Here is a 26,339-nt window from a genome sequence, read left to right as displayed (position 1 = left end):
TGATTTTTTAAAAAATTTGTTCAGCCGATGACTGATATCTACAGTTGATTTTTGAGACTGTTTTTTTAAAAGCACATTGATTGTAAAATACAATTGAAACACTCAGATAATTATGATTTTTATGCAGCAATATAAATGAAATTATTAATACACGTACACATAGTACTCTTTTAACATTTATTGAACTTCAAGTGCTACCCACACATGTGCCTAATCAAATATCTTATAACATTTTTACTACTGATCAAATATCGTCTTTCAAAAAAAATTAAAGCAGACGTCTGATATAGAAAAAAATCAATATATCGACCAGCTGATATATCAGTCTACCTAAACTCAAAAGTGATAGAAGCTACATTTAATGTGTAATATGAATGAGCACACAAAAAAAATCTGATTTCACCCAAAAATCCAAATTGTGCATTAAGACCTGCTGTCTGAATGTAGCCTATGACACAACATGAGGGCAGTGTTTCTCATATCACTGCCTTTTGTCAGTTTCACTCCGAGCCATTTGTCATTATAGCACATATTATCAATGATATTCATCCAAACAGATTGACATTTTTCTGCACCTGCTATTATCAGTGTAGGCATATTTACATATAAGCCACAACACTCTGAGATTGTATTGCTTAGCTGGGGATGGATGGGTATTCAGAGAGTTGTCTGTGTTTTGGATGGATAAGATGCAACATTAGCTGTGTACAGTGTTGATCCATCTGGAGATGCACCAAATCAGAGCAGGAAAAGTTATAGAAGGTGTCTCTGGACTGGAGGATTTTTTTTTTTTTTTTTTTTTTTTTGTTATGAAGTGCAAAAAATCTTCTTCTAAACATTGACTCTCATTTGTCCAGAGGACAAGAAAATATCTTTAATGTCATGATGCACAGGGCGCGCTACAGGACTGAAACATGGATGTGTCTGTCCTGAGTACACAGAAGATCAATGCACAGAAGCTCAGTTCTTAAAAAAAAATAGGGAGAGGCCAAGCTGAGCGAAAAACTGGATAAGACTTGGATGTGTTGTGACTGAAGATGATATATGACATCCCTGCTGCAGAAACAAATAGCTGTAGCTGACACAAATACTCTATTTATTTTCAATTAGACTTGATCATATTGTGTTCCCTTTGAAGGCCTGGGCAACAAAATCAATACTTCATCCCTGCAGCGTCTCCTCTGACAGGTGCATCTGTCACCTCTCTAGCGCTGTTTGTTTTTTTGTTAATTTACCAGGAGTAGATTTATATTAGTTTGGAGATCAAAGAGCATATGAAATGATGTGATAAATAACAATGGAAATAATGAGATGATTCCAGCAATTTATTTGAGTGAATAGAATACTGCACAGGATTGCATCAGCAGAAGTTTATGCATAGACTTTGTTTCTGAAAATACTATACACATTTTTTTTTAAATTCAATAACCTCTTGTTACTTTCATAAACATTTTCATATGGCATTCAGGTCATGTCTTGACTATCAATACAGAATATCTGTCAAGTGTTTTGTGTTTTCTTTTTTTTTTTTTTGATATGTTTCATACATCTGTGTACAGAAAAGATTTAAGTCAAAGCAAAAACTGTAACACTGCAAATCATAATGACTTTGAATGCCACTGCACTATACACTACAAGACTGTCCACTGTCAACACTATGGCTGCATTCAGAAATGAAACGACAGGGAGTGTAGATCCCAACAGAGAAGATCAGCAAATACTGAACCAACAGTAGGTGTTGAAATTATTGAGCAGAAATTTCAGAAAGAGAGTGCGGAGAAGACGACAAACAGTTGGTAAATGACAGCAGAAGCTCAGGCAATTCATACATTTCATTCAAAGAGAAGTTTGATTAAAAACAAACCCGGCTCCTGTGACGTTATTAGATAAGATGATAAACTAAAAGCTCAAATTTGTGATTTTGTAACGTTGACAAACAACTACTACTAGTTTGAAAAAATAAATTATATTCTCACAAAAGCATGTTTTTTTTTATTGATAAAAGTCTAGTCATTGTAACGCTGACTATGGATTTATGGCATTAAGATTCAACTGGGTAAAGTAGGTTTTGGTAGGTTTATTCCCACAACTACATCCATGCTAGGCCCAAAATATTAGAATGCCCCAAGCTGTCCCATACTTTCTGTTGTAATTGTTGCTAACCAAAGGGCCTAGAGTACAGGCTACACATGTAAATCTCAGTCAAGCAGGCAAGTCCGTCCAGAGCGGGGCAGTCGACTCTGAGGTGTTGGGCCTGGGACATCGAGGAGCATTGAGGAGAGCTGAGGGAGTCACCTGTGCACACACTACATATTCTTGTACATGGAGCGGTCTCTGGGCAGCTGGGGTTGGCTCGCCGTCAGCTTCAGGTGGAAGTGGTAGACGGTGAGCGTGATGACGATAATGAGAGCCAAGATGAGGCCTAAAACAAGGGGGAGAGTCTCCTCCAGGCGCTCCCGCTGATCAGTGATGCACTTGTAGGCTGTTTAAAAAAAAAAAAAAAAAAAGGTTTATCATCAGCACGTTGGGTGTATTAATAAATGTTTTTTTTTTTAAAGCCTGAAGCTGTAAAGATTTATGTAGAATCCACGAGTTCTGTCATGTGATGCTTGGTGATGCAGTAGTATTAGCCTCATAGCATAATGGTCATATTTTTGGCCAAATTGTGATATCTTGTATGAAATGAAACAGCAGTGTTAGGAGAGCAAAGTTACACAGATATCACAATTTGGCCAAAAAAATGACTTAAGCAATTATGCTATGAGGCCAATGATTTACTTTAGAGCCTTTCTGTGTCATGAAGTTGGTTGTTACAACAAAGAATTATTAGTGATTTAGTCTATTTATCAGTTTTTCCACTGATGTCAGGAGTGATTAAGAGGTGACGTATTGTAGGTTTTAATGTAGAGGCAACTGATAATAGATCGTTAAATGCTGATGTATCAATAGTTAGAAAGCGGTAGTGGATTAATTTACAGACATCAACTGGAAAAAATTCACACTGTTGTAAATTAACTGTTTTGGGTGATGGTTGAACTAGACTGATCTGTGTTTAAGTAAATAAACACCTACATGAATAAATCTGGACTACTGATTTATACAAAAGAACCATGAAAAATGCAGTCAAATTTAGGCGTATTTCTGTTTATCACATATTATTTTTCCTCAGTGTCAGGGATTCTGGGTGAAAGGCCATTATTGACACTGATAGTTTGTAAAATGTCCTATCTGAGTTATCAGTTCATCTTTAGATTAGTCTGGACTCGTACCACTCCTTGCTTAATAATCATATGTTGAGTCTGGAATCAAAGTAATGCACAGAACAACCAATGAACAGCCAGGTCAATTATTGAATCTGATACTCAGCATTTTTATAACTATGGTGTAGTTATTTTTTCATTCAATAGCTACTAAAATGGCTTATTTCTAAATTCACTCCTTGTTTCAGATGCAGCTGCTGTTCTATCTCAAGGCTACGCAGTGGAATGCTGAACACACGGCTTTGTACAGTCCAGTGCCACTGACACAGACTAATTCAACTCATAATGTAAGTTTTATCGTTTTTCCTTAAATTATTTCGTTTACAAAACTGTTTCAACTTAACTATAAAAAATTTTGCCACGAGCTTCTGGTTGTCTTATAGTTAAATATGTGCTTCACTCATATCTTCAAAAAGGTTTGTGATTTTGACAACATTTTCATGTTTACTGCATTGATATGTTGATTCCAAACATTGGCAATTGTGACCTTGATTAATAATAATCAGAGTTGTAGTGGTTCTCACTAAACCATATCAGTCAGCTCCTAACAGAATGCCACTGGTACAGGGGTGTCTTTGCACAGGAGCAGCTCTGATGTTTCTGCTAAATGAAATGCATTTCACTCAGATGTTCCACTCTTTCAGTTTTAGTCACAAACACATCTTTTCTGTCTCCGTGCTTGGCTTAAGGCATGTCTTCATGAGGCCAACCTTTTTTTTTTCGCTGGTGTTTGTTAAATCTACAGCTGGCTGTACATATGTGTATGTGGTTTAGAGTTGAATTTGCTTTTCCCCATGGGCAGCAGTATCGCACATCAGGAGGAAGGTAGTGAAGCACAGCACAGCCTAGTTTACAGTAGCTCAGCTTCTTCAAGGTGATTGGTTCCAAAGGACAGCCTGGTACATTGAGTATGTCCATAAAAGCTGCATTGAGGGCAAGTATATGGCTGCACTCATAAAGTCCTAATGACCCCCCACCCCTCTCCATGTAGTCTCCCCTACCCCCTCTTGCTTCCCCTCTGCAGCCCAGTGTACTTCTCATACTGCAGCAGTAAACCCCCCCACCCCCACCCCCAGAGATCTGGATTCTGTAGTGTGTGTAAAAGATGCAAATCTGTAGCACTTTAACACCAGCATCCATCCTCATCCATATCAGAGTGGGTTTGTGCCCTTTTGGGTTGTTTGACATCAAATGTGTGGATGAGTTGTTCTTAGATGCATTTGCTGCTGTTGTTCTTACGTTCACTGAACATGAAGTCCGAGGAAATGTCGAAGGGTTGGATCTGAATGTCATACATGGAGACAGTGATGCCCTTCTGGTGGTCACTGGAGATAAGGGTGAGGGTCTGTTGTGCTGTGCACACGAAGGAGCGCCCGGCAGGGGTCACCAGGGCTGACAGGCGGTGGGTGCTGGCTGTGTGCTTTCCAGCTTAAGAAATAAAATAAGTGAGGTGAGGCATGAATGAAGTTAAAAAAAAAAAGAGAGAGAGGAAATGCAGTATATGTGAGAACAAGAAAGAAAGTGATCTGCTTCATCAATCAACTGTGTTTTGCAAAAATTATATCATTGTAAAATGTGCGAAATTCTTTGCAAATGGAAGCATAATTTCTAATCCTCTGAAATAAAAGTAAACATTTAAAAAATATTATTTAAATGGAGTAATAACAAAATAAGAAACGAAACAATACCTAAAAACTCTCGTTTTTACTAAATACTACTAGTAATAACATTTATAATAGAAGACATTTTATTGCACATTCTTTTTCATATAAATCTCATAAATCCAGGTAGAACTTGGTATCATGGTGTGAAGTTCCTACATTTAGTGTGAATCTCCGCTAATCCGAATTGAATGTGAGATGAATGGGATCAGAGCAGGCGTCGTAAATGTGCTGAGTAGTAACTGTACAGGCTCGGCGGGACACTCACGGTTGTATGCGTTGATGAAATGTGATGTTTCTGAGGTGTCGTAGACGAACTGGACCTTGCTGATTTTCCACACCTCAATGCCCTTGTCACGGAACTCCTGCACCATGCAGAGACAAAAAGCATCAAACAAGGATTTTTTTTTTTTTTTTTTTTTTTTTTTAACCTGAGGGAGACCAGATTGGCCCACGATCAGCCGAGAGACTCAAGATGTCATTCTGATGATGAATGTGTGTATTTGTTTTAACTTAATTTTAAGTGGTTTAACTTAACTGATGTGAAAGACGCTGCAGTCTAGTTCTTTAAAAATAGTGAACCAGTGAATTTTCAGGGAATTCTTTTGTGCGTCTGCGTCCCGTAGTCATTTATTTATTACTAAAACTCGTTTTGTTTCCTTTTGCCTGGATTCTCGCTCACCTTAGAGAAGTAGATGCGGAGGGTGTACGCCTTATTCTTCCAGGTGATGTGAATCTCTGACTCCGTGACCCCACATTTTCCCTCGATTTCTGCACCACGGGGCAAAGTGAACGATGCCTGTTCGGTGATTAACTACAATATAGAACGAGCACGAATTATGGAGTAGAAAACCACTTTAGCATCATCCTGCAAGTTTTACGCATGTGCTTAAATTCACCAGATATCAAGAAAGCTGAATTTTGAAGAGCTTTTACGCACAAATAAGCTACTAACGACAGCCTGTTTAAATAGATCATTATGGTTTAAATTTCTTTCTTAAGAAAAGGCGACGTCCAGATTTTACGCACAGGATTATACACTGGACCCGCTGTGTCTGTATTAACTAGATTTGTACTCAAAATACCTCCTCTGAATTGGCAAGAAATTAAAAAAAAACATTTAAATATTTAGCAAAATTTGCATAGCCTGTAAAAGTATTCCCGTGCTGCTTCACTTTTACGCACCAGCCTTCAGAGCGACCCATTCCAACCCAGAGCTGATGTTTTTAAGGGTTAAACCTGTTAAAACTTATTGATGGGTTTTAAAAATCACGATTGATTCCTTACGTCTATGCCATTGAGCGCGAGCACGTCATATGGCACGAGGAACTTAACGGCGAATTCCACCATCAGGCATGTTGTTCCGTTTTCCCGGACGGCGAAGATGGCTTTGTCTGGGTTGTTGGAGAGTCCGGACAGGTTCTCTCCCTCCTGTTCCGCCAGCACCACGGACAGCGCCAGCACACCTGACCACACAAACACACAACACAGCAGAGTTGGTGTCCAGAGGGGATGGAAGCTGGGGAGTTGGAGGTGGGGCACCTATGTCAACAGGGTAAGCAGGTGGGGTACACACGCAGACACCCCCTCCCCCCACTACCCAAATGAAAAGATGCAGAATCAGCACAAAATAAAAAAAAGAGGCGTAGTGTGCGTCTCTGAGTTTAGAAGGTGTGTGAGACCCTCAGATGACTGGCGTATCACCTGTGTGTTCTTTACGGTGAGGTCCAAATCAGGTGAAGACACTGTGGACTGAAATCTGCAGTATCAGGGGAGCAACAGCCCGCCTCTGCTGTGACTGCAGTCTGAACAGAGACTCAAAGTAATGAACTTCAACTCTGACCGTGTTTGATTAGAGTTAATGTTCTTCTCTGTTATATGAGCAGGTGAAGCATGGCAACTCTGGGAAATAACCAAAAACACATACTGTCACGTAAAGAAAAAAAATAAATAAATAAACACATGCTGTAGTTGGCGGGCATGCACGAGGGCGCGCGTGCTCAGACACACACACTGCAGTGAGGAGTCACGACAACTGCGCGCACACGCTCTCTTACCGAACACACTCAATAGCAGAAGTCGGGCGCTCTCCGTGGTGCTGAAACCGAGTCGTCCCATTTCTATCAGCTTCCCCAACGCTGGAAACAGGGGCTTAGTGACAGGGCAGCGTGTGCCGAACCCACGGAAAGAAAAGAGAGAGAGAGCAGGGAAGAGAGAGAGGGGAGGCGGGTGAGTGAAAAGGAAAAAGGAGAGAGAGGAGGGATGCCTCTACTCAGCGCACAGAAGTCACGCTCAGATCATCGTGAATGCAGCAAAAGATTCTCCAGGTTGGACGTGAGATCCGGTTTCCACTGCCTGAGACCCCGGCTCCGAAGAGTTCTGACAGCCCAAACCCACGTCCCCTCCCAAGGTTGACACGTCTTAAATCAATGACAGCTGCAAGAGCGAACTCCGTCTGCACCTTTCATACATCCGAAATAAGGCTCCTGCTCCAAAGGAAAAGTCCATCCGTTGAGTCTTTGCCCTGGAAGGAAGAGCTCACAGTGCAGTGTTATTCCCGCAGTGCTGTATCTCCATCTCTGTAGGAGAAGCTGTAGGTTGGGCTGAAATGATGTATGTCTGGAGGGAAACGCCGAAAACACTCCCCTCCCTCCCTCTGTGGCATTCCATTTCTGCAAGGTTGCAGCTGAATGTGTGAGGAAAATTAGAGCTGAAAACAAGACTCAAAGACATAAAAGACACAAACTTTCTACCGAGGTTAATTACATCGCTTTTGCGTCGAACAGTTCACGAATACACGTCAGAATAGACTGAAAAGTGAACACAGCCGTAGTTTAATTGTGTAAAGATATGGATAATGGTTCCAGAAGTTATTAGGCTGCACACGTCCTCCTGGTATTGGAACCCCTGGGCAATAATTGTTCCCTGCTTGTAATTTTACCACTAATTACAGACACATTATGAGTCATTTGAAATTAATTTTTTGCAGCGCTTGAGAGCTCATACTGTGAGTATTTTGTAAAAGATGAGTGTATTTATCTAAACACAGCAATCGAAGAATAAAGAGCTCTGTCGTTTGGCATACATACACTGAAATACTGTAACTGTACAGAATATCGGCCTTCATCGGTTTTAACGCGTTTTTTTTTCCCCTTGATTAAAATCCTAAGTCTTAGTCTCATACAGAACTAACACAGGGGCCATGGTTATTTTCAGATAGAGAATTTATTCACTATTGAAAACCTAACATCAAAAATAAATAAACCAAAGTAGAATGTAAAAACACTGTAATGTGTAGAAGATCAGCTGCTTATGATGTCCCGCAACCCCCCAACTCACAGCTTCCACTCAGTCCAAAAGGAGGGGCAAACACCGACACACTACTGTAAATAGTCCAATACTGAAAATCCAGGAGGCATTAAGGGACCGGTTTACACAGAGTACTTAACCTTGGACAGATCAGTGTTAAATCGGTTCAAATCAGTTGTTTTCAGTGTTTTTCTGCCACACGATTCTTTACCAGTCTGATTGTATCATGACAAAAAGTTTTAGGGCGGAAGTAGGCTATTATATGATGATATTTGTCGATTGAAGGTCAGAGTGGATGACATCAAACATTTTGGGGAAGTAAACTACCACAGTGAGTCCTGGATCCGTCTGTGGTGGAATGGGCTCTACAGCTAAGGGCTTTGGAGATGCCACAAACGGACGCACGTTTTACGCACGGCCCATTCTTTTAAGAGTTGGGTATTCTGCACTGGAAGTCAAACTCGCATTTAACGGAGCTGATGCTGTCGATGCTGGGTTTACTGCCCACCAGGGGATGTTTAATGTCTTGGGGAAATGTCTCCGATCGCGGAATCCGCACTGAAGTAAACTCCGGACCATGCTCCATCTCTTTCACGTCCTTTTTAAACTCCGGGGATGTAAATGGGCGCAAGAGTTTGTTGCTTAACACAGAGAAAGTTGGAGATGAGGTGGTAGTTGGATTGGCCAACTGGAGAAGTTCTACCACAGAGGGAGAAGCTGTGCACCTCCTCACTGCTCTGGATTTACGCAAAGGCACCACAGTGCGTTCCGGTGGCGCAGGGCTGAGAAGGGTAGTTGGCAAACTGAACCTTTTCTGATAGTTGTCATGAAATCTGCGAGCGCCGACGTCTACGGCTTTTGGTTTTTCTGTTCGCAGCTCATCGTCACTTTTATTGGCAGCAATAGGAGTCAGTAAGATGTTCAGGGCAGAAGATGCGCTGCGCTTCACACAGTTTCTGGCCGGTCGGGGAGAGAAGAAAACCCTGTTTTTGGACTCACTGCATGAGATAAGAGGAGGGAGCAGATCATCGGTGGTGACACCTCTGCCCCCAGATGTGATGCGCTTAGAGAAGGGGAGCTGGTCAGAGGTCCGTAGGGGGGGTTTAGGGGTGAGGAAGACCAGCTCATGTGGAGGCACAGAGGAGTCTCCGTTCTGTGTGTCAAACTCTTCTATGGAGTCCATCCGTGGCAGATGACTCTGCTTCATCCCATGCCCTGGCTTCCTGCCGCACCTTTGAACTGTGATCTTATTACCAGGAGCAGAAGTCTGGAGAGCTTCAAGTTTATTCACTAAATGTCCAACTTTCTTCTGAAACCTGTAATTGACATCGCCGCATCCCTCAGCCTCGTGGCCCTTCTTGTTAGTGAGTGCAAAGAAACAGTCTACGTGGCCGAGAAACTTTGCCACGTGAACAGCAGAGTTCCCAACTTTATTCTGTCTGTCTATCTGCAGACCCAGCCTCTTGAAAGCTCTAACTAAAAAGTCGACAATGTGGGAGTGGCCTCCGACTGCGGCATACATTAGTGCACTGTTCCCCCACACGTCCACAATCTCCGGGTCTGCACTGTTCCGGACCAGGATCTTGACTGCGTCCAGGTAGCCTTTCTCACATGCGTAACTCAGCGCAGTGCGTCCGTCTGCGTCCTGATGATTGACACTGGCCCCTCGCTGCAGAAGCAGCTCCACAAACTTACATCGAACCTTGTCATCAGGCAGGAAAATGGATGAGATGAGAGGGGTCTGTGCGCCCTCGGTTTTGGAATCCACAATTCCTCCATCTAGTGCGTCCAGAACGAACCTGGCCAGGTGGATCTTGTCCTGGGACATCGCCTCCAGGAGGATCTTAGTACCAGTTCGCTCCTCCGCCTTCAGCATTATTCTAGTTTATGGATGGAAGTGAACAGAGGTCATCCCTCAGGAGTTGTGGGCAGGTTTCGTAACCTGTCCTCAAACCAGGGATGACAAACGGATGCAGACATTTCACTGTTATATAGTGAAGAGAAGCGATGGTGTTGCTGGGCAACGCAAACATCATCCCCATGCTTTGTTCTTCTTTCTGATGTTAATGCTGTGCTTTACAAGACAAAGAGCCACAGCGATGGAGCCGCCGGTGTTCAAGAGGATCTGGAGTCTCCCTGCACTTGTTGCATGTGATTAACAGAGCTCATTGTTTGGGAAATCAGAGCGTGGGTAGCTGCAGCCTGGGCCTGCTGCTGAATGGGCATTTGACTGGTAGAGACTGAGCCCAGATAAGATCATGGCAAAGCACAAAACCAAAATATGCACCAGATAGTGTTTCACCAAAAGCAATCCTGACACCAAAACTGTTACACCTTATTTTTTATTTAATAAAAACTATTGATAATAATTGAGTAAGGTAAACAATTAAGTTTTAGTTCTGTCAACATAACTAGTGTCACTTCAATAAAAAATACAAATGAGCCACATGATTTTGTCCCATTTTACACCTGGATTTATTGGTACACATACTATAAAACAGTATTAAAGGAGCCAGATAACAACAGTATTTTCATTGCTATAAGTTCAACAATACAATATAAATACAAAAACACGCACAGGATGTTTTGTTGACAAGCTACAATTAAAATAGAAAACAAAGAAGATACAGTAGAAACAGAAGAAATCAAATTGGTGACATTGCTCTGCAAAAATAATCTGCTTTTTTGACAAACTAGAGAGCCAAAGGTTACATAGAATCACACAACAGAAACATTCGACTAGTGCAAAAAGCCTCTAACAAACAGAATAATTTTAAACTACACATTATATCTAATATATATAATATATATATTTATTTATATATATATCTTCATATAAATAACCCCTTAATTTGGCATTTTATCATTCATAAAATAATTTAAACGTCCTAACAGACACTGAGTGGCACATTTGAAAGCGATGGAATAAAATTTAAAAGCACTTTTACTCATTATCTCTGCACTAGATATGTGGTGAGAGCTTTATACTGTGTTGTGTGGTGCAGTAAGGGCAGACTGGAACCAAAAAAAAACAAAAAACAAAAAAAGAAGGTACGGACAAGAAAAGCCAGTGGTCGATAAATGTCTTCCCCCGAGAATCCACCAGACCCAGTCTATCCCCAAGCCCTTGTATGACAGAATCATTGAACACAAATAAGTCAAAAGAAAAATGAAACAACATACATTCCAGTATATACACAAATATTCCGTCTACCCTTAATGTGTGTTACAGCAGAATAAAACAGAGTATATCTTTAAAAAGGCCAAAATACTGGACCTGGAGGTGCTTTTATCACATTTTCCATTATATAAGATTAGGAATTTTATCATCTGTCAATTTTCACATGTGATTCCATGCAGTGCAATGTCTCGCATGATCATATGTGCACAAATACTACAGTACCCACAGGATTACCTCATAATACTACGACCGCATTGCATTCCTCTCTTTGCATTGGCTTTTGGATTCAGCAGTAGTGACAGGGCTGCGTATTCTAGATCCTTTTGTCATCCTATGAACATTTAGGAGATTTAGCTTCATTAGAAGTGGGGGTGCACAAGGATACAGTCCTTTAGTGAAATTCCTTCAGTGAACAGTGTGTGACAGCAATGCAAAGGCATCATAGATCAGCTGGAGTTGTACTGTATGATCTCCTCTGACCTAAGCTGAGCAGGGGAACACTGAAGTTGCACGGTATGAAAGGAGTGCTTCACTTTCATGACATCAGATTAACAAAATGACAAGGCAGGATGGTGAACTTTAACTGTTCCTGTATGATGACAAATGGAAATTCCAGCAGAATAGAACGGGTGCTACACCACATTAATATGTGCAAAACTCCTTAATGCAACTTTCATTTTACTAATGGATAAACCAATTACATATCAACATTTTGGTTACAATTATGACAACATTTTTACCTGTTACTTTGGGTTAACTTTTTGTTACAGTGAACATGCTCCAGATTGAGTTTCTGATTTTATTTTATAAACCTTACAAATCATTCGACTCGACACCAAAGTAGTATTTGTACTATACTATGACATTTGAGTATTTTTGCATAGTGTGCTTTTGAGCAGAAAAGTAGGGCTATAAAATACAGCATTAAAGAGTTTTGCTGTCAAAAAATTTAAAGACCGAGCAAAGCCTGTTTAAAAAAAACAAACAAAAAACAAACAAAAAAACCTCACTATATATAACTATCCCCGATCAATTTCAAGTGAGTGAAGCAGAGTGATTACACTGTCTCCCAGGAATTTCACCTGTAATGACAACACAACCTGACTGTGGAATAAACGTGAACCTCCCTTGTGATCCCTTTAGTTTTGACTTAATTAGCCTTTTTAAAGAAGGCTGTAACTTTGCTGAACAACAAAAAAGTAAATAAAACATCTTTCTGAAGTCAAACAGCTCGTAGGACTAGCTGATACCGGGGTTTGTCACTCATAGTGTTTTTTTGTGTATATGTGTTTTTTTTTTTTTCTTCTCTTTTTTGGCATACATTCTTACTGAGATACAGAAAACCTACAGTAGTGCACTGCTACATTTTCCACATTGTTATGATGGCCTATCACATACAAAGTGCTCAGGACAGGACTGGTGTGTAGCATACAGTGTATTTCAAAGTTTATTCATTTGTGCTGAAATAACAATATCTTATACATATTCTTCTCCCCTCTTCCTTCTCCTCTTCCATGCTGTTACTGGAACGGTTACAGCTTATTTGTACCAATTAGGAGAAAAAAAAAAAGTTAAAAAGGGGAAGGATAACTGCCTCTTCCATCCCATGAGTGAACATGTGTGCGTGTTGGATGTGTCTGCGTAAACCAATAGCTGCAGCTTGTGTTGCCCAAAAGATGCAGAGACCAGTGAAGATGATAGAAAAGTTGGTTCTGTACAGGTGGAGTGGGCGATGCGTCTTGACACTGTGTTGCTCTGTCTTCATGGCAGGCTTTCTTCTTTTCATAAGTGGTCAAACAGTGTGAAGCACCAGTGGTATAAAGTTAGCGGACAGGGGAAGGATGAGAAGACAGGAAGCTCAGGTGAATGAACAGAAACTAAGTGTGTGACTGTGTGTTTACATAGTGAGTGCTGGCCACATGGTACAAAAGAAAGATGTGACCTGGGCAGGTTTTACATCTCTTGACTGTAGAGGGCTGTCCAGGGTGGTGTGTTTTCTGCACCTGCATGTTTGTGTGCGATTATGTGAGTGTGTTTGTGTCTCTGTCTCAGTCGCTCACACCACCGTGGCAGGTCTGCGGTCCATCTCCTCCTCCAGCTTCACCATCTGCTGCATGTCCTTGGCCTGTGAGGACACACAAAACCGTCTCAGACAAAGAGTCACAGAAACTAAACCTCCCACTGAAGGCAAAAGTGCAGCACTTATAGACTGGGTAGTAAACATATTACATCAGCCACATAATACATACTATTAGGGATTAAACAAAAACAGAGAAACTCTCCTCTACAGTCAGAGTTAACTCCGATATCTAATGATGATGTTTATTTGGCTGTCTAACATAATGCACAGTCCCATGATGAACCAAAAACATTCTTAAACTACTCAGAATAACATAAAGGATCCCAAACATTGAGCCCGTTTACATGACCATAAAAATCCAAAAACTGGAAGTAGCCAGATACTTGTAATAATCAGATCTCACTTCAGAAATGCGATAATCGAAAAACCCTGTTAGACATTTCAGTCCATTATTGGATTTCTTTCAGTGTGCATACGGACGTAGTGATGGTAGACTCCAACTTCCTATTATTGTCATCCACTCATGTATGATTATGTCACTATCCTCTTCTATGATTTGCTTTTACACATACACAGGTATAAAAGAACAAAATAAACAAGTATACATGTACAAAGACAGAGTATTTGGGAGAAATCCAGGTGTGTTAATCTGATTTCTCATAGTCAGATAACTGCCATTAAGCCTGTTTACATGGCTATAAAATCTGATAACTGGGAGTAATCAGATAATTGTAATAATTGGTTTAGACGCTTCAGTTCACAGTTCGAACATATGTACTGATGGTAGACTCAAACTTCCTGTTGTCTTCTGCTGACGTTTGAGTACATAACTTCCGTTCTCTATGATTTTAACTGTGTTTACACTCACGTACAGATGTAAAAGAATGAAATCAGATTAATCTGTATACATGCAGAAAGACATTGGAGCATTGCGGAGAAATCCCAGTGTGTTAATCTGATTTCTCATAGTCAGATTACTGCTGTTATCTGATAAAACCTATCAGATTATGCTGTTTACATGGTAATTTGAATAAACTGACAACTCCAGAAATCGGATAATGATCAGAGTATTAGTGTGCATGTAAACGGACTTAGTGTCTTTTGTATTTTTTATTCAGTAAAGTGTCTATAAACCCAGGATTACTGCACAGTTGTTGGTTTTTATTACAGTGTAGCTGCAAAACATGTCATAAACTCATGTATATTTAAGTGAATTAACCACTTTTAGTGCTGACAAAATCACTACAAACTGACTTAAATACACTTGGTAGCACAGACTCATTGATGATACAAGCAACCCTTCATTCAGTGTTCTCTGTAAAAAAACAAAACAAAACTGTATTTACAACAGTGAAATTAATGAAGTGTAAAATGTTGGACAGTGTTCTCAGTGGAGCTGTATATACTGTATTTATTGGTCAGCTTTTTATTTAGCAATGTTATGCTAATACCTTCATTGTAGTAAATTGATTTAGTGTTCAGTGTTGCGACACTGCTTTGAAAAACACCAGGGTGTTGAAACATAATACTAGAGTTAAAATAGAAGCAATACATAGTAAAACTTAAGTTATGAAACTGCAGTGATTGTATAACAATTATGATTTGGTGCTATATAAATAAAATTTGATTGATAAAACAAAAGGATTTGTACTATAATATGTCATTTTATTTTTTTCTTAATCAGATTTATTTTAAAAAGTGTAAAGAAACTGTATCAAAGCCAATATCCAGTTGTAAATACATGAGATCCAAATTCTTATCTCTCATGTCAAAGTAGTTGATCTAAGTGATAATATTATTCTAATTATAATAAGGTACAATTTTTACTTATGTAAATAACCAACCAAAAGCTTAACAGAAGTGACATGTAATGATTTCCACAAAATGAGTGCCATGGGATGGTGTCACGTAAAGATAATGAGCTAAAGTGAAGGAACACGGGGGCAGGTTGGAGCTAGGCTGTTTTTGCTTAGTAATAGCTATGAGTCATTGTGATAAATGACTCAAGCTGCTCGTTGGCAGTGCTGACACCCTGAGAGCTGCACACTCCACACACAGGGATTGGATTTTACAACACAAAGAAAATGAATCACTTTCGTTCTTTGTCAAATCTTGCAATCTCTTGAACGACAGGCCTGTTGTGTACTACAGTATATCCCTGCTTTACTCTGCTGAGTCACTTGAGTGCTCATTATAGTTGTCATTTAAATGGCAGGAAAATACCCATTTTCACAGGCTCAGCAGGAAGGATGAAGAAAAACATGTCAGACAGAGAGGGGAAAGAAATGAAGGAAATCTGATCACTACAGTAAATGATGTGCTGAAACTGAGGTGTACGGACAGAAAAGTGAGATGGAGATGCCTACCTTGAACCTGTTTGTTTGCATGATGTGATTTCAAAAGCTGTGCCGGAAGAAGCAAATCATATTAAAAACAAATGAATATGTGCACACATGTAAGACACATACAGATGTGACAGATGGTAAAATAAAAGTCATGATGGAAATATGGAACCTTCACATAGAACATGAGCTGAACTTCCTTTTGGACAAATATACTTAGTAAGAAAACTAAAACTCAATACAAGTATGTGAAGAAACCCTCCAAATATTAGTTTATTTTAGCGCTGTTGGTGGTACATTCTTTGTCTGTTTAGTGAAACAGTTCCTGCATAACTAACAATTTACCTCCAAGTGATAGAACTTTTAGTGATTGTCTAAGACAGGCATTTCACAGAGAGCTGCACGTAGAGCTAAACTCATGTTTCATTTACACATAAGCCAGTGGAGCATGAACGTCCAACTGTAAACTGATGTGATGTGTATTACAGAGGAGGAAACCAGTGTGTTTAGTGCCATGGCTACACACTACAGTAGTTGAGATTAGGAGCAGTAACCAGATGGTGGTAAACTCAGTCCACTTGTAGTGATAATGGTGTTTTGGAATATGTCTGGAACTAAGGTTCCTTCTCCTTCATCCAGGTTGTACCTGCTCATTGAACTTCTCCAGTTTCTCCAACTGTTCTCTCTGGTTTTTCTCGAGCTGTTCCATCTCTTTCTGGTGCTTCATAGCCAGCTGTGGACACACCAAGTATAACCATTAGTGAACACTGCAAACCACTCGCGTTGTCTTTCTTTCAGTCCGTTGTGTTTAATCTGTTTTGTTTTTTTTTTCTTAAAGTGCACTATGGTGATTCTTTAAGGAGGTAAATCCTTATTTAGACGACTTACCCTCTTCCTTTCATCCAAAAACTTCTTCGTGTTACTGCTGTTTAATTCTCTCACTCTCCTAAGAGTAAAGTGAGAGTAAGTAAGAGAATTCCATTATATTAACTTCATTTCCTTTTTCAGCTGCAAAACCATCTCACAACTGAATGAATTTTGAGGCTTACCTCTCCCTCTCTGCTTTGTTTTTGATGGTCTTGTCCTGGCTGATGGCTTTACTGTTTTCCATGGACATCTTGGCTTGATTGGCACGCATTTCTTTGCTCTGCCTAAAATTGTGAAGAAAGTGACAAATAGTGTAAGGACATGTGATCATGACTAGCTTTTACGACAGTAAAAATAGAGCAACTGGCCCTTCAGTCTGGCACCACATGGGAGGATTGCTGCCCCAGACACATGCATTCTGCTGTGTGTGTGTGTGTCTCTCACCGTTCGTGGATGAGTTTGAGCTGCATGGTCTGCTGCTCCTGGACAGTGGCCAGGAGTTTCTTAAGGTGCTCACACTGCTGTGTGACGTGGCTGTCCTTCATCTCCTGCTCCTCGCTACTGTGACTACTGATCAGCTCTGACCACTCTTTAGTGTGCTGTGCTGTGATGTCCTTTACCTGCCCACACGCACATCACATTTGATTGACACAATTAATTATTCACAACTTAAGACCATGTTGTTCTTATAACTAATGGGCTTTTGGAGAGGGCACTGAGTTTGGGCTGAGGAGACTTACCTTGGCTTTGTGTTCAGTAGCTAGTGTTTGGATCTTATCTTCTGTCTCCTTCTTCAGATCCTGGCAGTTATTTTCCCTGAAAGTCAACCAGATACTAAGTGAAGTTCAAAGCCCATATTTACTAAAACTCATGCAACTCAAATGTAGACACCTTCATCTTGGAGAAGAGAACATCTGTGTGAGAGTTTAGGTGTTTGGAAAACTGAAATGGCACTCAGTTGTGGTAAATCAGATCAGTTTTCCAAATGCCTGTGGATAAGCTTTGTCCCTGAAATTTAAATTTTCCACCTGACACTGTAGTAAAAAACCTGAATAATTCATATAATGTATCTCAGACATAGAGGTCTCTGCATGTTACAGAAATGTGTTACAGTTTACAGTTAGGGTTGGCAGTGAGGATGGAAACACAGTTCACAAACCTGAACCAGAACCCATAGCACACCTAGTGGTCATGGTGTCATTGTTTATGTTCAGTGCTTTGTGTTTTCGTACTCTTTCATCAGAATTTAAAAATTTACCCTCGTTTCTTGATTGCTTTCTCTAGTAGTTTCTCCAGGGTCATCTTCTCCTTATCATGCAAAGACACCATCTTGTCTGCCTGAGTGCAGTGAGTTTTCTGCATTATGTTTTGATCCTAGTTCAAGACAGAAACAGAATGGGGACATAAATACATTTTTTACACCCTGGAAGTGCAGTATTAATCTGACAAAACAAAATCACATGAGGCAGATGCAGTATCCAACTGTGAGCGCATGTTTTTGTTTGATAAAGAGCTCGTCTTTATTCAACAGATGTGTCTGGATGGGTAGTGTTTACATCTGTTATGCAATAGGCTTTAATAGTGCGATAATTAATCAGCTGCTTTGAAAGAGCCAGCACCCGCCACGGTCTCTGTGGTGAGTGCAGGTCAAAGGGAAGCTAACTTTAGCAAGTCTAATTTGTTATAAAACATTAATTGCGTGTCAATTGTTATGTGCATTTGTGATATAATGTGTATGTATGTGTGTTTGGGCAAATGATGAAGCTGTGATCAGTGAAAGATGAAAGGGGGGCTCTGATCTCTCGCTCTGTTTGTGTCTCTGAGCTTTAATGTGAGTCCAGAATAAGCTCAAGCCTCTTTGCTTCGCCAAGTATCAGGTCCAGGTCTGGTCACCCACCTTTAAGTGTTTCTTCTTTAAAGCACTGAGCTCCTTCTGTTGTTTTTTAATCAGTTTAAGGTATGTCTGCAGTGGGAGAGAAGCATATTTAGACATATTATTCAAGTCAAGTAGAGCTGTGCAAACCAAAGTCCAACATAGATAAATAAAAACATTTTCTGGTATGACATGTGTATGAGTTGTTTATTCTATAGGTGATTTTATGAGGTTTTCATTAGATTATTTCAGTACAAAAGCAACTAGATAATTGCATTGTGACTAGTACAAGTATAAGGTTACAGAAAATAGTACAGTATTAGGTGCTCTGTAAATCTAACTACTATTTAACTCCATAATTTCATTTATTACTGATTATAACTTTACAAGATACTATTGCTCAAGCCTGCAAGGAAGCAATGGGCACATAATTTATGAAAAGCAGAATCTTATTTATGGAACATAAAGTATACAATCTGTGAATTGAATGCTTGAACTATTTCTACTATTCAAGTTAAACTTAGGGCAGTCTTTTTCAACCTTGGGGTCAGGGGTCACGAGTCACGACCCCAGATGGGGTTGCCTGAAATTTCTAGTAATTGATAATAAAAAAAATAAAGAAATAAATTGCTAATAAAACAATATTTTTTAAGGATTCAGTATATATTTCATTATAATTAAAACACCACACTCTTTTCCTAATAAAAATCAAATTAAAATAAAATGCAGGATATGATATCTGAGAGGGCATATCTTGATTGACCTGATCACGTGACCACTATTTGCAACATAGTATAGCAAACTATTAAATGATCAAAAACAAATTCATTTTAGCAAAAAAAAAATCTCTGTTTTGAATGTCTGGGGTTGCCACAAATTTGTGATGTTAAAGTGGGGTCACGGGCTGAAAAAGGTTGGGAACCACTGACTTAGGGGATGAGTACTACTAAATATTTTGAATCGATTAAAGTGTATGATTACATTAGTAACCTCTAAAAATGTCTTGAAGAAAAAGTCATGCATTTGGATACAAACCTTCATTTGTTTTAATTCATCAATGCTGACATTAGGCACCAGAGCTGTATCTGAAACAGTCAACATTAATGAGTGTAAGTGGGAATACATATACAATGAATATACATGGATAGATGTGGAACATAATTATTTGTAAATACACACCCCTCTTGGTTTCGGCTGTGTTATTTTGGGCTGAGTTGGACGTCTGGGCCATGTCTGAGCTGGCTTGTGGCGTCACACTGGCCTTTACAGTGTCTCCTTTCCCTTTTCCCTTCTTGTCATTCTTTGAGCTTCCACTGGGAACATCTGCTATATCATTCTATGGAAAAAAGAAGAGGAGTCGATGAAATGAGGTGCTGTTCATGTTGTGGGGGTCTAGTTATGTCTGGGGAGTTGTGGCATTTAGCTTTTTTAAGGATGAACCAATGTTGGTTGTAAGCAGTAACTGAAATTAATTTCTGAAGAACTGAATGGAGCTTTGAATTTCTGTCATTGTTTGTTTATTTGCTGGATTACGTACCGTGTCAATCCCCAGTGCTTTCATCTGGTCAGCTCTCTTTTCTGCAATGGTCAAGAACTTCTTTGGGTCTGATAGAGCATCCACAATGGCTATAAAACACAAAATGATTAATAAGTACAGTATCTAGAAAGAAAAAAAGTATAAAAAAAGGTCATGTTTTGAATACTCTACTGTTCCTTTAGCAGTGGTAGCATTTATGGATCAACCAAGGCATTTTTTTGGCACAAGCAGGGGTAAACAAATTGCATTAGATTCAATCTGTCATATCTACAGAAAAACGATATCACTTGAATCCTGCCAAAAGGCCATATGCTGAAAGAGCAGTCTAGTCAAAATTGGGACAAATCTGACTTTTCATGTGAATATCATAGATTCTTAAAGTACAGGTTTCATAATAATACTGAGATGTGTGCTTTCTGAGATAGATTCTGGGAACAGATCTCAGAGAATAAAGCTAATGGTTACAGTAATGGTTCTTCAGTGCAAGCCCCTTGGCTTTATTTAATGACAAAACCAATTGTCCTGCTCATTTGTATGCCACTGCCTGCTTGAAACTATTATTACAAATTCACTGTCATCATCATTTGCGCCATGCCATTACTCTAAGTATTCAACTCAACCCAAGGCAGAGAGGACGTGAAGAGAGAGACTTGCTTTCCCTCTCCTTGTCTTTCCCTAAAGGCTAGAGAGGCCACTTTATTACCAGACATGGATTAACAAGTGCAGTTTAACAAAGTACATCAGTAAGAAACTAACATGTAACACGTTTAAACATTGAAGAACATCAAGTAAACATTTTATTTAGTGTTTTCTGAACTAATACAAGCGCATTTCTGTGTTCCAGTTTCCCTTACCTCCAAAGCCGTCGGGCACGTAGGTCTTCAGAATGATTTGGCAGAAGATGGTGGGCAATGACAGGGGTTTGTTACCCTCGTTCCTCAGAGAGATGTGACGGTAACCAGCCTGCAGGCCGTCCAGAGGCAGGATGCGTTGGCCAATCAGCTTGTTGTTGTCGTCATAGACAGCGATGCGCAGTACTGCCAGATCCGGTAAGATCACCTGGGAGGGAGGGGCCAATGAACCAGAATTTTAGAAAGGGGAGTGAAGAACAGAGTCGGCAAAAGAGTACAAGGAAACAGAAAGTTGAGCTGAAGAGTCAGAGGTAGGTCTTGAGCGCTGCTGAACTGTGGAAAGCACGGAGCATCATTTAGGAGGAAGGTCAAGGATGAAACTAGAGGGGACATTATCTGGGGACGGTCATAGTGAGATACAGAGGAAAAGCATGATAACGGACCAACATATAGCATATCTGACCACTGACAAGGCCATCTCCACAGCTAGTACGCGTCCAGGGAGTCGAGTATATCTTGTATATGTATGTGTGCATGTATAAACCTCTGTCTTCAGCTTATGTGTGCACACCCTTGGAAGAAGAAAAGCCAGAGAGAGAGAGTGTGAACTGGCCTTGTGAGTGCAGATAAGTGAACGGGGAGACGAGGATGATTAATACTTAGACGAAGAAGGTAAGAGATAAGGCAGAAGAATACTCACTAGAGATGAATGGGTGGAAGCACCGCCTTGTGTGGATGCTTACGCAAATGTAGCCTTGCTGATGTAGTGTGTGAGTACGGATGGTGTGTGTGTACTAGTAGTCATCTCGGCAGTGCTGTGTATGCATACATGAAAAGGAGTGTTTCTGCCTATATTTCAGTGTGTGTAGATGTGGGGGAACAACACTTGCCAGCAGCCTTGCCTGTGATGCCCCTCTTTGATAGCGCTGTGTAAGTTTGTGTGTGTGAGCAGAGCAGCACTGCGGCAGCCTGTGATTGATGGTGTGTGTTAGGGAGCTGGAGTCACAGTCATGGCTGAGAGACTCCTCATTCTGCTGAGAGCAGCACTATTATACCCATTCTGGAGCGCTCTCTATTTCACTCTCTCTATTTCACTTACTTGATATTAATTTCACTGCTTAATGTTAATTGTTTGTTTCTGTCTTTTTTATGATTATTCCAAAATATGTGTCTTTCATTGTAATAATCACATTTTTTTTTTGTCATTACTGTTAGTCTGTCTCTTGTCCTTTAAAGCTTTATGGGATGTTCCACCTTCTGTTTAATTGTTTCCTGCTTTGTGTTTTTCAGTCCTTCCTTTTCTTGGTCTCTGAGTTACTTCCATAAACAGATTGTCCTTCACGACATATCATGGCCGTATTCCACCATTTCTTTATTGTTCTCAAGTTACAGTACAAACAGTATTCAGGTGTTGCAGCTGATTCCTGTTTCCACCCTGAACCTCACACAACTCCTCTCCAACTCTCTGCCCCAACATGTCACATGTGCACAGTCAATTGGGCACTGAAAATCTCTTTTAAAGAGACTGCACTGGCTTTTAATACAAGTGTGTGACTTTTATTTGTTTTATTCTTTTGGTTGTGTTTTTAGATGCTATTTATGTTGTTACTGTGGATCTGTTTTGTATCCGTTTTAGTATATCTTGTATTTATTCTTATTTTACTAGTTTTTAATATCTTGCATTTGAATCTGCAGATTTGTACACCACTTCGCGTTGTTTTAAATGTGCTATATAAATAAACTTGACCTTGACTCCTCATGTCCTTTTACATACCTTTCTAAAAACAAATGGCTCCTCGTTGTAGGCGGGGTTAAGTCCATTGTTCATCACCATGCGTGTGCGAAACTCCTTCCGGATGGTATCTGTTGGGAGCCCATACATGTCTACCTCTACGTATGTACCAATTTTTTTGTCTGACAGGAACTGACCGGAGAACACCTGGAGAAAAAAGAAAAAAAAAATTGCATAAATACATTTAAAGGTGTACATTATGGGGATAATATTTAGCAAACAACTTCACTTGGAAGGACCCTGGGCAATCAAACTGAATAATTATCACAAAACTGTAATAAAAAAAAGGCAGTTTTCAGCAGCTATTATGACTGTTTTACATACAGACATTTAAAAAAGAAATAAAAGAAAATTGTGTTATGCTTTAAAAGAATCAAGTCACTTTATCCTTAGTTAAGTATTTAATTCATAGTTTTTTCTTTTATATATTTAGTTAATCTAGAGGATTTCTCCTTATTGGACACAGTTGCATATCATGTCCTCACCTGTACACTGCAGGTTGCAGCAATAACGCCATCCACCGGCGTTTCTGAAAAAGGGTCAAACATCCTGTCTGATCGCCGCATGAAATCAGGTTTGAGCAGATACCTGATGCATAAACACAGGACAAAATTATACACACAGGTAATTACTGTGCTCTTTAAGTCACATAAGAGTGAAATAAGAAGAACTTCTCTGAATAGTAGTTTCTAATAGGATTCTCTGTGTGCTTTTTAGCTGGAGGCATTAATAATGATGGCTGATCTCTCCACATATGAGATTTCCAGTGTTAACAGTAAAATATCAGCCCTCAGGGACAGTATTAGAGCAGAGATGGAGATGGAAAGGGTAAGAGATGGATGACTACAGAGAGCCTTAGACGAGCAGAGAGGAGCTGCCTGTCGACAGCTCCGAGTGGCTCTCAGGGCAGACAGTAACTATGGTCGCTACTGGCAACCACTAATGAGATGTGACAAGCTTTTAATTGATGAGCTTAATTGAGGAGCAGAAAGGGAAGATGGGACGGATGTGAATGAGGGAAGGACAGGACGGAGGAACTGTTCTCACCCGCACGAGCCGTTGTACTCAAACTTTCCCTGGTTCAACTGCATGGCCAGATCTGAGAGACGGAGGGAAAGACAGGTTTATGGAGACGCATGTTACACACTTTAACAATCTGAAAATATAAGCTTCAGGAGCTAATACTGAGGCCTGTGCTCATTTGTATTTGTTCTGTGTGTTTCTTCCTGTGTTTAAGAGACAGGCTTTGTGCTACCCCCATATCTCTCTCATATTCTTACTTCTTTCAGTTTATCACAGAGGCTCCACCTCTTGTGTTACCCCCCTCCAGCCTCACACATGCCCCTCTTCTAGCAGGCCATATGGTCTGACCTATTTGCCTCTGGCCATGGGGCAGCAGCTGTTTTCCAACAGGCATCACTCACTGCTTAGGTCCATGTGAATGTGCATGAGAGGGAGTCAAAGCTGCAAACAGACCTGAGGTGGATATGAGCTGTAAAGAGGGCTGTGTGTGTTCATGAGGGCATGACCTGATGCAATTACAAAATTACCCCAATAGACTAAGAACCAAACAGTGTTTTTCCACAGGTTCCAGGTTAATGTCACAGGTTTGGTCAAATATAAAGTATAGGAATATAATAAATACAAAAAAACCCCCAAAAAACAGACACTAAACTATATATAGGACGTTTATAAGGTCTGGTGGATAAAGCTTTTCTCATGGCATTATACCTGAGTTAGTGAAAAATCTGTAGTAATATGGGTGAAGTGACCCAGGAGGATTTAAATCCCACTTGTCCCACTGAGCCATTCTCATTATTTGCAAGAAGATCCTTATAGGACTAAATGTATGCAGCAATAGACAGTTTTAGACATTATGATGATACAATAGGCAGTTTCTGACCAGAGAAACTTTTTCATAGTGTTAAACTGTTCAAAGTGTCCCATCATGTCTTCACTATAAGCATGGAGGACAGTTGTAGCTCTAAGAACACCATCTGAAGGATCATTTTAGCAGCTTTTAGGATGGGTCGTTCCTCAGCATCAGATGAGCAGTAAATGGCATAAGGACATGTTGTATATAGTGGGAAACTGCCAAAAACCCATGTAAGATGGTAAAACTAGCTCAGCATAATAAAATACTGAAAAAATACTGAAAAAATATGCAATAATCTGCCAACTCTTCTTACAGAGCTTCCTCAAATTCAGTTTAAAAAAGCGGTGAAATCTCTGCTCCTGACTGATTGTAATTTTCCTCATGGGACACATTTCTAACATTGGTATATCATGGAATTTTATTTGTTGAAAATGTACTTTTGTGCAGCTTGCAAATATTTTTTTCTATATTTTTAATTGCAGCTGTAAATAATCTATTAAATCTGGAGGTTGCCACTTGTTTAGCCCCTTGAGGGTTTTTGGTAATCATCCATCACAATTTTTAACCAACATGTACTTTTGTGTATGTTTTTTACTATGTGAAAATTAAATAAATAAAATAAAATAAAATGGACTGACAGTGACATTGCACATCTTGTTGCTGTATTTCTGGAGTAATGTTGCCAGAAGCCTATTATGTCACTCCTGTGTTCCTATTGACTCTTCTACAGTGGGGAGTTGCCCTCGGTCCCTGAAAGCACCTAATCTGACAGTCATAATCGTAGTGTACAGTGGGTTTGTGATTGTACGTGTCTGATATGCATGAGTAATACTTGCTATTGGTGTGTGTGTGAGGTCAAAGGTCACATGTAGTGAGTAGTGGTACCTGGGGTCTGGAAGTTGAGTGAGACCATCTGGCAGCCTGCATTCCAGAAGATCTGAGGCATGTAATTACTGGAGTCCACCCGGCCCCCTTTGGGGTAGATACGGCTCATCTGACGCTTGTTGTAGCTGCACTGACGCTCAGGAAAATTAAAAAAATAAAAAGCAGAGCAAATATGTTCAAGCACGTGTGTGTGTGCATCTGAGTGTCAAACAGACTGCAGTACTATTTTTAGTGGGAACAGCTTGGGTCAAGCATTCCCATTAGAGACAAGTCACAGTGTATGTGTGTGTCATGCCAAGTCACACAGTCCAAAGGCACAGTGGCCTCTAGAGGACAGTGGTTCTTTTTTTGAAAGAAATATGACTGAAAAACATCAGATCTGACCTGCCATTCAACTCCTATTTAGGTGACCTAAATCTAAAACTTCAAACTGTTTTATCCAATGGTTTCAAAACTTAAATCATATGCAGGATATTCTCAGTAGAGGTGATTAGAACAAAACATCTCAAGTGTGTCCCATGTGATAGATAATTTTCACACTTCACTTCATTCTACACCAGCGCAGCAGCATCAGGGATGACCATATTTACAGTATGCTCACTCATTCTTTAGTTCACTACATAAGTTAAAGAAGTGCCAGTTAAATGTTTATCATTTCCACATATAGTCTGACTGTTTAGCACTGTCCTGTTATTGAGAGAATTTGAGAGACAGTTGGTGTTCTTGGCTCAAAGGATACTTGACAAACTCTATGGCATTAGTCTTCAGATAACCTAGACCAACAGACTCGTTGAATGATGACATGTTATGGTGGATGTTCCTCTC

General features: G+C 40.0%; 2 protein-coding genes across 2 annotated transcripts in view; both read right to left on the bottom strand.

Annotated features, from left to right (window-relative positions):
- Positions 1-1,311: 1,311 nt before the first annotated feature.
- On the bottom strand, positions 1,312-10,430 carry lamp5 (lysosomal associated membrane protein family member 5). The gene is made up of 7 exons (XM_030129260.1): positions 8,661-10,430; positions 6,979-7,189; positions 6,209-6,387; positions 5,604-5,735; positions 5,190-5,286; positions 4,500-4,688; positions 1,312-2,482 (listed from the first exon to the last, which is right to left on the bottom strand). The coding sequence occupies exons 1-7, from the start codon at positions 10,104-10,106 to the stop codon at positions 2,307-2,309; spliced, it is 2,430 nt and encodes an 809-aa protein (XP_029985120.1). The 5' UTR covers positions 10,107-10,430; the 3' UTR covers positions 1,312-2,306.
- A 256-nt stretch (positions 10,431-10,686) lies between these two features.
- Positions 10,687-26,339, bottom strand: part of plcb4b (phospholipase C, beta 4b) — a 73,506-nt gene continuing 57,853 nt past the window's right edge. The window contains 18 exon segments of the mRNA XM_030129017.1: positions 10,687-13,536; positions 15,858-15,894; positions 16,480-16,566; positions 16,722-16,779; positions 16,883-16,984; positions 17,145-17,320; positions 17,441-17,516; positions 17,959-18,074; positions 18,598-18,663; positions 19,609-19,658; positions 19,753-19,909; positions 20,111-20,199; positions 20,965-21,169; positions 22,736-22,900; positions 23,239-23,341; positions 23,801-23,852; positions 25,515-25,639; positions 26,254-26,338. Of these exon segments, the coding sequence (XP_029984877.1) occupies positions 13,460-13,536; positions 15,858-15,894; positions 16,480-16,566; positions 16,722-16,779; positions 16,883-16,984; positions 17,145-17,320; positions 17,441-17,516; positions 17,959-18,074; positions 18,598-18,663; positions 19,609-19,658; positions 19,753-19,909; positions 20,111-20,199; positions 20,965-21,169; positions 22,736-22,900; positions 23,239-23,341; positions 23,801-23,852; positions 25,515-25,639; positions 26,254-26,338 (1,826 nt within the window). The 3' untranslated portion in view covers positions 10,687-13,459.

Source organism: Sphaeramia orbicularis, chromosome 24, assembly GCF_902148855.1.
Source record: "Sphaeramia orbicularis chromosome 24, fSphaOr1.1, whole genome shotgun sequence".
NCBI lineage: Eukaryota > Metazoa > Chordata > Actinopteri > Kurtiformes > Apogonidae > Sphaeramia > Sphaeramia orbicularis.
Note: the sequence above shows the minus strand (reverse complement) of the source record. Positions and strands in the feature narration are given on the sequence as shown.

Bases quoted from the DNA above. Each gene is read 5' to 3' on its own strand.
- lamp5 (XM_030129260.1), bottom strand. From the start codon at position 10,106: ATGCTGAAGGCGGAGGAGCGAACTGGTACTAAGATCCTCCTGGAGGCG. The intron at 6,388-6,978 runs GTAAGAGAGCGT...TTGTGTGGTCAG, and splicing joins TCTGCTATTGAGTGTGTTCG to GTGTGCTGGCGCTGTCCGTG. The intron at 2,483-4,499 runs GTAAGAACAACA...TTTTTTAAACAG, and splicing joins GGACTTCATGTTCAGTGAAC to CCTACAAGTGCATCACTGAT.